We start from the raw sequence: 11,432 nt of genomic DNA on the forward strand, positions 1-11,432 counted from the left end.
TAAATTCCAACATTTCAAAATCTTCCCCCCAAAAATACACAAGAATTCAAACAAAATGTCAATGCATTTTTCCCAAACATGTTCTCAAAATATTTCCAATCATGTCCCAGAAAATTCCAAGCAAATTCCCTGAAATACCTGAAAACATCAACAAAATTCTCACAAAAATTGCTTGAAATTTCTGTAACTTATTGAGGTATTCCCCTGAAATTTCATTTAAAAATTTCAAAGCAAATTTCCCCAAATTTCCAAACAAATTTAGACAATGTTTCAAGAATGTTTCCTTTTAATCTCCATGCAAACTCTCGAAAAATTTCTTATCAAGTCCTGGAAAATTTATGCAATGGAGGGGGGGGGGGGGGGTTGTTGCCTGTCCAGTGTGTCCAAAATCCAACAGAACCATGGTCTAATGCACTGATAATACACTTTGAATTTATCTGAGACATTTGTATTATCAAACCTCACTGAATGTGTAGTATGAAAAGCACCTACAACATTAAAAGTGGAGATAAAATACAGATTCATAGCGGGTGGAGATGGGTAATGGCGGGAGAGCTTGGAGGGAGAGAGTGTGGAGATCCAGCTTTGCAACAGAGTTGTGTGCTATACTCGGCATCAGGACTTGGTGGCCTATAATGGTACCTTGTCCGGCAAATGCCACTTTCTCAGCCCTCTGCACCTAAAAATAAAGCGTGTAAAGATTTATAAAATAATCACAACATTAGAAGCATATTTTGACTAAGATACAATCCAGCATTTTCTAAAGTAAAGAGTAAGTGCTGTTTTCCTTATCGCAGCATACCTCTCCCCATCTCTGTGACTGTACACAGAAAGTTGTCACCACATTCTCTGAGTTGTTCCCACCAATCACAAACAGCCTGTCGGTGGCACCCAGGAAGTAAAGAACAGGGAGATCTGTATCTGCTCTGGTGAGGGTGGGGAGCAGTTCAGACCAGGAGTCTAGACAAAAAGAATAGAGACACATTTTCATGCATGCACCGAATCATCTGAACTGTTCATACAAGCTTCATGGACTGAGTAAACAGCACATTTCTTCTTGGTCAACAAATAAATGTGACTTTTCCTTACCTTCCCTTGTATTGTACTGAAGGAGTAGTTTCTCTCCAGTTCTTTGGATGCTCCCCAACACATAGAGACAGTGTTTGAGGCTGGTGGCAAGGGGGACGTCATGGGATAAGGACATGGTAAACTGGAAGTCAGTGAGCGGCAGTGATGACACAAACCTAAGGCAGAGATTAAAGTCAAATATTTGAAGTATATTAAGATTTAAGATTTATTTATTGTCATTCCAAAACATGATGCACATGAGGAGGAATGGAACACAGTTACAGATGTCCGATCATCAGCTTCTGCATAACTAAGATAAAAACTAGATAATAAATTAAAATGTAATAAAAAGAAGCATACGCACACTTAAACTCGAGAGCAGCAGTTACATTAAAAAGTGCAGAGTGATTTAAAATTTCAATGATGTTTAAGTGTAGCTATTGCACATCATAGTTATAAATGATTTTGCATTCAGTTTGAGGCGGTGGCAGGGTTACTGAGTCTAACAGCAGTCAGGAAGAAGCTGATCTCTAGCCTGGTTGTTTTGGCTCTGATGCTGCACCGCCTCCAGCCAGAGGGGAGCAGCAGGGAACAGTCCATGTACAGGATGGGTGGGGTCCTTCATGACACTGCTAGTCTTACTTCTTACTTCTACATCTGTTGCTGTAGATGTCACTAACTGTGATCTTCGGTGCAGTCTTAACCACCTGCTGCAGAGCCTTTCTGTCTGCAGCAGAGCAGTTTCCATTCCACACTATAATACATGAGGTGAGGATATTCTCTACTGCACTGCTGCTACCAAGCTGCTGTAGTTGGGGCCCCAGGGGAGTTTGTTGTCCAGTCGCCCCCCCCCCCCCCCAAATATTTAAAGGAGGGGACGACTGCCACCTCAGCTCCTCCAGTGTATAGGGGTGGGGGGTGGTTCACGGTCGCCTTCATGAAGTTCACAATCATCTCTTTTGTTTTCCCCTAATTAAGACAGAGGTTGTTGGCCCTACACAAGACCCCCAGTTGTTCCACCTCTCACCTGAAAGCTGACTCATCATTTTGAGAGATGACTACCTACCACTGCTGTATCGTCTGAACTTGATGTGATTACTGCAGCGTGGTGCATGACAGTCTTAGGTCAGCAGGGTGTAAAGCAGAGGACTGAGGACACATCCTTGTGTGTGTTTATGTACACACTGCTTCCTCTTGCCTCTGGGTTGGTGTGGGTTCCAACGTCATGCCGCTGGCTTTAGCAGCTTCATTCTGCCCAGCTTTGTTTTCAGATTCGGTGGTAAATCCGTGTCATTCCTGCTGCAGATTTCACAGAGTTCAGGTCTCATTTTTGACATTCCCAACACATTTACACTTGCTATCTGAGCTATCTAAGCCAAAACCGAGAGCTTGAGAAACTGCTGCACTGCCGCGCACCACCATCTTTGTATCTAATTGATTTTTATAAAATCATTGGAGATTGAAATCAATTGGAAAAGACAGCATAACATTTCAATGTTACCTGTAAAACATTTCCCCATACAAACCTCCATGTGTCCTCCCATGGGTCATAGCATTCAACAGCTGTATAAAGGGCAGTGCTGGAGTCTGGAGTCACCAATGAGTCCAGGTACCAGCCACCCACTGAGTAAATGCTGCCTTCACAGACCACTGCACTGTAGTGCCTTCTGTGCTGTGGAAACAACAGACAGTAAAAGCTAAGGTTTTATAAAGACAAAAAATGTGTTTTATTTCTACAAGCTGGAAGACCATCTTACCTTAATCATGGGAGCTGTGGCAGCCCACATATGGGTGAAGGGATTGTACCTAAAAGAGGTCATCTTGAAATCCCAGCCTCTTTTCACACGCTGCCTGTAGCCTCCTATAATGTACAGGTAATTATACAGCACCACTGTAGTAAAACACCACTTATCTGCCCTGAAAGGAAGTTCTGTAGCCGAGCACCAATGTCCACTGTCCTCAGACCCTTTTAAAACAAACATATGCCGCGCTAGCTCTGTTTCTGGATCGTTCCAGGAGGTCAGGTTCTCTTTTCTAAGGCAGCAGAGACATGGTTCTCCTTGTGTTCTCAGGTTCACCACTTCAGCCTGATCTTCTTCATCCAGACTCCTATGGTAGGAATTGTAAACAGTGACAAGAAAGTAATGCACAGCATGCTCAGTTTTTGTCCTAATATTTCTTGCCATCTTTATATACCATTAGATATTCCATACTTAAAGAGTTGATGTAGCTCCAGTAGGTTTCTGCTCAGGTAGGTGAAGACGGTCATCTTCAGCTCCTCACAGCAGATCTCTTGAGCCAGATTCAGGTAAGACAAACAGTTATCTGGGCTGAGGACATCAGACAGGACTGACAGGCATTTTGAGAGGAAGACCTCAACCAGGAGATAGCTGCTTACCTCCAGGGGCAGAGAGAGTAAAAAAGATAAGAAGTATAAGGCATAGATAACTTCTAAAATCCAAAGATTAACTGAACGAAGATAAGGTCTATTTACCATGTGTACAAAAGTATTCAACCCTGGGATGTTTAACCCCTTTATTGATTTTATAAATCAGTCATGGTCAACATAATTTGGCTTTATTTAACAAAAAACTTTAATGTCAAAATGAACTCAGATGTGTAAATCTGCCTAGATCATGTCGTCCTCACAAACTGAGTGACTGTGCAAGAAGGAGACTAGTGAGAGAGGCTACCAAGACACCTATTATTACCCTGAAGAAGTTACAAACTTCAGCAGCTGCAATGGGAGAGACTCTGCATACAACTGTTGCCCGGATTCTTAACCAGTCAAAGCTTTATGGGAGAGCGGCAAAGAGAAAGCCACTGTTGAAGAAAATTAAATCTCAACTAGACTTGACCAACAGACGTGGGAGACTCCATGTTCAAGTGGAAGAAAGTTCTTTGGCCTGATGAAGCCAAAATGGTGCTTTTTAGTCATCAGACAAGACATTATGCTCATCACCCCAAACACACCATCTCCACTGTGAAGCACAGTGGTGGCAGCATCATGTTGTGGGGATGCTTCTCAGCAGCAAGCCCTGGAATGCTTATAAATGTAGAGGGTAAAATTGATTGTGGCAACATATAGGAAAATCCTGGAGGACAATCTTACTCAGACTGCAAGAAAACTATAGATTGGGAAAATATTAATTTTCCAGAAACACAATAACCTGATAACCTGACACGCCAGATGGTTTGTTTCACCCATCCATCTGGAAACCTTCCATAGACAGCATTTGGGAAAGGGCATGTAATATCCTTATGTGCGCAATACGCACAGTTTGTGCATTAAGAGACATCGTAGTTTGATACATGTTCACATCTCGCGAGAGTTACAGTGTTTGTAGGAAAAACTGATGCTCAATAAAGAAGATGTTCCACGGCAGCTACAGAGTGTTATTATTATTCATGTAAAAGCCAGAGGGCAAGTACAACATGGTGTCAGAATAGAGGTTCGGATACCCGCCGATGGACGCAAAAATGGAAACATATGGTGTGCCAACCCCTAAGATGGACTGGGACTTGACGAACCTGCTGGAGGCATGGCGCCATTTCCATCAGCATGTGGAGCTAATGTTCTCAGGTCCCCTGCGTGAGAGGCGCGAACAAGATAAGTGCAGTTATCTTCTCTTGTGGATAGGAGAAAAAGGACGGGATGTGTTTAACACCTGGACCGCACAGAGGATGAAGCTAAGCAGCTAAAGATGTACTACGATAAGTACAAAGAATACCCCACACCAAAGTCCAACCCAATATATGCCAGATATCACTTCCATGAAAAAATGCAAGGCAGCAGTGAGACTTTTGAGCACTCTGTAACAGAACTTAAACTGTTAGTCACAGACTTTGGCTATCCAAACAGCAACGAAATGTTATGAGATTGCATTGTGTTTGCTACCAACTCCCCCATGTGTACGAGAAGCTACTCAGCCAGGGTGCAGAGCTCACCCTAGAAAAGGCAACTGATATCGTTTGCTCACACGAGTTAGCACAGATGCAACTGAAAGAAATGGTTGGAGGCAGAGAGCACAGCCATAAAGCAGTTCATGCAATAAATTCAAGACCAGAAGCAAGATGCCAAAATGCCCTTCAGCTTGATAAACAAAGGGAGCACAACACAGCAAACAAAAGGCACAGCAAATGTAGAGGCTCACATAGCCTAAAGGACACATGTCCCACAAAAGGAAAACAATGTCTGAAATGCAAAAAATTCAACCATTTTGCCAAAGTCTGTAAGTCAAAACCTCCACTAGAGACAAAACCATACAGAAAATATGTACACAGTCAGAGAAGATAGTACAGAGGACTCTGAAGTGCTGTACATAGATGGCCTCATAACTGAAAACACATATGAGATTAACAAACAAGCTTTTGCAGAACTGGAGGTTGGTGCTTCACAACAAAAGATAAAATTCAAAATAGACACTGGAGCACAGATTAATGCCCTCCCAGAAAGCATGTTTAACACACTGTTTAAAGACAGTGTCTTAAATCAAGCCACACATAAACTAAGCTCTTATGGAGGAGACATGCTGAGCACAGAAGGCACCTGCTAGCTTAAACGTAAATACAAAGGCTGATCAATAACGCTACAGTTTTATGTTGTTAGCACAAAAGCCCCACCCATCTTAAGACTGAGAGCTAGTTTGGACATGGACCTTATTAAACTGGCGCTGGAGGTATATGAGACAACACAGGAAACAGAAAACAACACACAAAACATAATGAAGGAATATGCAGATGTCTTCCAGGGCATTGGAGAGTTCCCAGGAGAATGTAATCTCCACATCGACCCAAATGCTACACCAGTAGTTTACCCCCGACACAGAGTTCCCATCCCGCTACAGGGCCGCCTGAAGGATGAGCTTGACAAGATGGAGATAAAAAACATAATCTGCAAGGTAACAGAGCCCACAGACTGAGTAAATGAACTTCTTGTTGTTGAAAAACCCCTTAAAAACAAAGGGTGTGCCTCGACCCTAGAGACCTCAGCAAAGCCATCCAAAGATCTCTCTACCCCCTGCCAACGCTGGAGGATGTCACCAGAAAGCTTGCCGGAGCACAGTATTTCAGTGTTTTAGATGCGTGATCAGGCTACTGGGCCATAAAACTGAGCACTGATTCATCACTCCTAACAACATTCAACATGGCTTTTGGCAGATAAAGATTCCTCAGGCTGCCGTTCGGGATAAGCTCAGCTCAAGATGAGTTTCAGAGACGTGTTGATGAGACATACGAAGGTCTTGATGGAGTAGCTGCCATTGTTGACGACATCTTGGTCGAAAAGTATACAAGAGCATGACAAAAACCTGAGAGCAATGTTGCAACGCACAAAGGAGAGAGGTGTAAAACTAAACCCTGACAAATGTCGTGTCTGTGTTCCAGAGGTTAGCTACTTTGGACACAAGCTATCCAGAGAAGGCATCTGACCTGACCCACTAAAGGTAAAGGCAATCCAAGATATGCAGCCACCACAGAACAAGGCAGAGCTGGAAACCATACTAGGAATGATCAACTACCTCGCCAGATTTGCCCCAAGACTTTCAGAGGTAAATGCACCACTGGGACAGCTGTTAAAACATGACGCCGCGTTCATATGGGACAGCAACCATGACAGAGTATTCCAGCAGCTGAAGGAGCTCATAACACACCACCCAGTGCTGGCATACTTTAACCCACAAAAAGAACTAAGGCTTCAAGTAGACGCTTCAAAAAGTGGCTTGGGAGCAGTCTTGCTCCAAGATGGCTATGCACAAATAGAAAAGAAACTGAATGCTGTACTGTTTGGCTGCAAGCGTTTCCATGAGTACATGTACAGTCACAGAGTGGTTGTGGAATCAGACCACAAACCACTGGCTGCAGTACCACCACACTTACAGAGATGATACTGCAGCTGCAGAAATATAGCATCTGCATCATCCATCGTCCCGGGAAGGACATACCAGTCGCTGACACACTGTGACGCAAATCCATTGAATATCATGATGACAGCCTGACGGAAGGCATGGAAGCACAAGTACACACAGTCATCAGCAGCGTTCCTGTAAGTGACAGCAGACTGCAGGAAATTAAAGAGGCAACAGCACAAGATGCTCAGCTCACTACACTCAGAAGGGTCACAAAGGCTGGTTGGCCCAACAAAAAGAAAAAATGCCCACTGAATATCCAGGAATACTGGAGTCACAGAGATGAAATCTCAGCGCTTGATGGGATAATGTTTAAGGGAGAGAAGATCATAATCCCCCAGAGACTCAGACAACTCATGGTGCAGCGCATATATGCTGGACACATGGGTGTGGAGAAAAGTAAGCATCGAGCTCGAGATGTAATATCCTGGCCTGGCATGGGAAAGCAGATAGACAGTTGTAGAGCAGTGCACCATATGCCAAGAAAGATGTAGCACAAACCCCAAAGAACCCCTGCTATCCTACCCAATACCAGAAAGACCATGGCAAGTAGTTGGCACAGATTTGTTCACATGGAACACACAAGACTTCATTGTCATTGTGGATTACTACAGCCGATTCTTTGAGATGGAAAAGTTATTGAGCTGTACCTCATCAGCCGTCATCAACAAGCTCAAGTCAGCATTCGCCCAACATGGTATAGCAGAGACTGTAATCAGTGACAATGGGCCATGTTACAGCTCAGAAGAGTTTAGACATTTTGCAGAGGCATGGAACTTCACACACAACCCCACAAGCCCCCGCTACCCACAGAGCAATGGCCTCGCAGAAAAAAAACAGTCCAAATAGCAAAACACATCCTGGACAAAGCCAAGGCCAACAACAAAGACCTATCTTGACTTGCTGGAATATAGAAACACACCTGTTGACAACCTGATATCACCTGCCCAGCTCCTGATGAGTAGGAGACTACGCTCCATACTCCCTGTGACCACCAAACAACTGCAGCCACAAGTCATTCCTCAGGAAGCTTTGCGAAAGGAGAGAGCTATGCCAGCAGCGCCAACAAATGTACTACAGCAGATCTACAGGACCCCTACCTTACCTGCCTGAAGGCACTCCCATCCGCTTTCAGCAAGAGGATGGATCCTGGAAACCTGCAGTGGTAACACAACCAGCAGGCCCAGAGAGGAGTTACCACATCCAAACACTAGAGGGACAGATTAACTATGTAACCAATATTATACTAAGTTTACACTTAAATAACTCAGTGGGTGATTGGATGAACGTTCTGTCTGTCACATCTTTACGGGCTAGTCAAAGCAACAAAACACTTGACATTTTAGCCCCAAACCGAGATGCGCCCCTACCGACAAATAAACTCCATAGATAGCTGCATAATGCGAACCATGGCGACTGTAGACATGTCAGTACGTGACTTTTTGAAAAGAAAAACGACTCAGTGCTGTTCTTTGTTCTTCTTTTAACAAAGAAATGTCGTCAAATTCTGATAAAACTGGCGCTTTAGCAGCATCCACGCTAATGTCTTCCACCATAACAGCACCAGTCTCTGCTCACTGCTTGCTTATGTCACGACTCTGCCGTGCCTGTCGCAAAAGAAAAGTCGCTGATTGGTCCTGTCACTTTCTAACCGACCCCAAATGGTTCAGATGGGAGCTTTGCAAGATGGATTCGCCAGTAAGAAACATGGAAACAGCGTATCCATCTGCTTTGCAAGGTTAATGACCCAAAGCATACAGCAAAAGCTACACAGAAATTGTTTAAGAACAAGGTGAATGTTCTGGACAAGTTAAATCCCAGCTCTCAGTACAATAGAGAATTTGGGGCTGGACTTGAAAAGGTCTGTTCACACCAGATCCTTGCTGTACCTGGCAGAACTTGAGCAGTTTTGCAAAGAAGAATGGAGTAAAATTGCAGAGTCCAGATATGCAAGCCTGATTGAGACCTGTCCAGACTAAGTGCTGTGATTGCAACTTGAAGGGGGTGAATATTTATGTAGTCATTTTTTTTCTACTTAACAGCTGGTTTCACTTTGAAAAACAGTGTTTTTGTAATTAAAAACAAATCAAATTATATTGACTATGATTGATTCATAAAATCAATAAAAGGTTACAAAATCCAAGGTGGCAAGTATGTTTTATAGGGACTGTACCTGGATGTGTGCACCCAGCTCTTCTTGTGGAACTTCAAACTTTTCATGGAAGATGAATTCTAGGATATTATGGAAGACAAATGAAGATATGTGGTCCAGGTGGATGAGGCTCTCTGAGGTTTCTTTCATCCTGGACTGGGACAAGGCTCGAAAGTACTCGCTGCACTTGGAGAGCCTCCCAAGGTCAACCTTTAATCATTCATTCACAGTTATTATAACTTTCAGTTTTTGATTAGCCATAAAGTTAATAGTTCTGTTCATTACCTACTTGGAATGCATTTGTGTTGGTCTGCACTGTTACCATTGTTTCGTCCTCTTCTCCTTGGTAATATGTGCGATAGACTTTACTGGTTTTCCACCCCACCACAGCTGCTTTACATGACCCTCTTTCCTTCTTAATATTTGATGTTATCCAAGTTTTTATGGCTGTAAAAGCAGCCTGAAGTCTTGTGAGACTGTATGTCAGCCACAAGGTTATCCACTGAAAAAGTGTCACCAAACAGAGTCTGAGAGGATTCATCTCACTGGAAGGGATTAGATTCAGCAATGGTTGAGGTTTTAGTGGAAGGTGCGATCTGCTTTTGTTTAAGGTTAGCAGTTGAAAAGGACAGGCATACAAAGCATGGTGGACACAATGCAAAATTATTTAAATGTGAGTACAGATACAAGGGAAGCAGACATGACAAAACAGCCAGCTATACTACAAGAGACTACACAATTGCAGGTTTAACACACAAATAGCACAACCAGCATGATTTAGCACATAAACAATGGATCAGATTCATTCATGAACTGACCACATCTCTTGTAAGTGTGAAAATTAGAAAATACTTTTTGAAAAATCTATTGTTTTCCTGGTATTATGATACAAATCAAAGCCATTGTATTAATGTTCAAGTGCCTGGTTACATCTTTGATTCTGATGGCTCTTAAAGGAAAACTCACACAGCCATTCAGAAACATCAGCACTGTCAGTGGTCCTCCTAATAAGGAAAGACAAGCCCCCCTGAAGAATTCCAAACAGCAACCACAATGGAAAAAGAAAGAGGACAGAACAGTTGGTTTAGTCCATGCTTGGCTCCTCTTTTCTGCAGCAGCTCTTGCTGTCACATGCTCTTTGAAAACACACAGAAGAACAGCTGAAAGCAAAGATTCAGAAGCACCAACAGCAGATAGAGCATACAAAAGAAGGCAGAACGGTTCACAAAAAGGATTAATCTTGAGCTGCAGACGTCCTGTTTAACTCTGAAATAGATCCAGTCGATTCAGAATTATCCCTCAATCTCAGAGCTGTGCTCTTCTCTCTGTCCAGTCTATTCTTAGAGTGTGGAGGCAGGACAACACGTGGATGAAACATGGTCTCCCTCACTCTAAACGTCATCAGGGGGAACTCAAGTTGCTTTTAAGATATTTGAGTCAATCGCCTTCCTGAGATGCTGCATGTACAGATGAGGACATTACATTTTGGCATTTGTACAACATAGTTATAATTTCTGCATTTTGAATTTTTGAGATAATTGTAAGGAATACCAATTTAAGTTTGAGTAATATGCTTGAAACAATGTGAAAAAAATCCATAAAAATTTGAGGATATTTTATTGAAATTTAGGAAATTAATCAGGGATTTGAAATTTTCAAGTGTTTTCAAGAAAAATTCAAGGACTCTGTGTAGTTTTGGGGGAATTTGATAATTTTATAAGAAGTTTTTGCTTTAAAGTTGTTTTTGGGAATCTGCACTGAGTTTTTGAGGAATTTTTCATTGAATAATATAATGAAATTTCAATGAAAAATGTGTGGTATATTTGAGTTTTGGGGAGTTTTTTATTCAACCATTAAAAATTGTTAACAGATCTTTCCAGAACTTTTGGGTAATTTCTTAGAAATTTGTGGGAATTTTGTAAAGGAAAATTTTCCAATAAATTCAGAGCTTTTAGTGTAAAGTTGTTGATGCTTGGCCTTAAGGCAGAACTTGAGCATAGCTGATGCAATAGGCTACATATTTGTGCAAAAATGTACTTTAATGTGCTTTAATGTGGACTCTTTCATTTTCAGTCAGCTCTCCACTTTTTACCATTTTGAACAGGAATGAGAAATTTCAAATTCAATTCACCCAAATTTGAGCCGGCTCACTGGGCTTCTCTGAGAAGTCAGATATTAATCAGGCATAGCATTCAACCACTAAAACTCATTTTTCTGTTCAGGAATGCAAGTAAATAACTATAATTTGACATATTAAACAAGAAATAATAATGTGCTTTAATATTTTTTTCAGTTCTTTTGTAAAT

The 11,432-nt window shown here is 42.2% G+C and overlaps 1 protein-coding gene across 1 annotated transcript; it reads right to left on the reverse strand.

The window, feature by feature from the left end:
* Positions 1-335: 335 nt before the first annotated feature.
* On the reverse strand, positions 336-10,442 carry LOC121515472 (kelch-like protein 42). Its single transcript, XM_041796262.1, has 8 exons — positions 9,416-10,442; positions 9,148-9,336; positions 3,282-3,466; positions 2,826-3,177; positions 2,595-2,740; positions 1,090-1,244; positions 803-960; positions 336-679 (listed from the first exon to the last, which is right to left on the reverse strand). Exons 1-8 carry the CDS (start codon positions 9,665-9,667, stop codon positions 497-499), a joined length of 1,620 nt encoding a protein of 539 aa, XP_041652196.1. The 5' UTR covers positions 9,668-10,442; the 3' UTR covers positions 336-496.
* Positions 10,443-11,432: the final 990 nt, after the last annotated feature.

The sequence above is a fragment of the Cheilinus undulatus genome, linkage group 9 (assembly GCF_018320785.1).
Source record: "Cheilinus undulatus linkage group 9, ASM1832078v1, whole genome shotgun sequence".
Classification (NCBI taxonomy): Eukaryota; Metazoa; Chordata; class Actinopteri; order Labriformes; family Labridae; genus Cheilinus; species Cheilinus undulatus.

Excerpts from the sequence above, each read along its gene's own strand:
- LOC121515472 (XM_041796262.1), bottom strand. The coding sequence starts at position 9,667 with ATGAATCCTCTCAGACTCTGTTTGGTGACACTTTTTCAGTGGATAACC. Across the intron at positions 3,178-3,281 it reads GAGCTACATCAACTCTTTAA|GAGTCTGGATGAAGAAGATC; the intron begins GTATGGAATATC and ends TTCCTACCATAG. Across the intron at positions 2,741-2,825 it reads CCACAGCTCCCATGATTAAG|CACAGAAGGCACTACAGTGC; the intron begins GTAAGATGGTCT and ends TTGTTTCCACAG.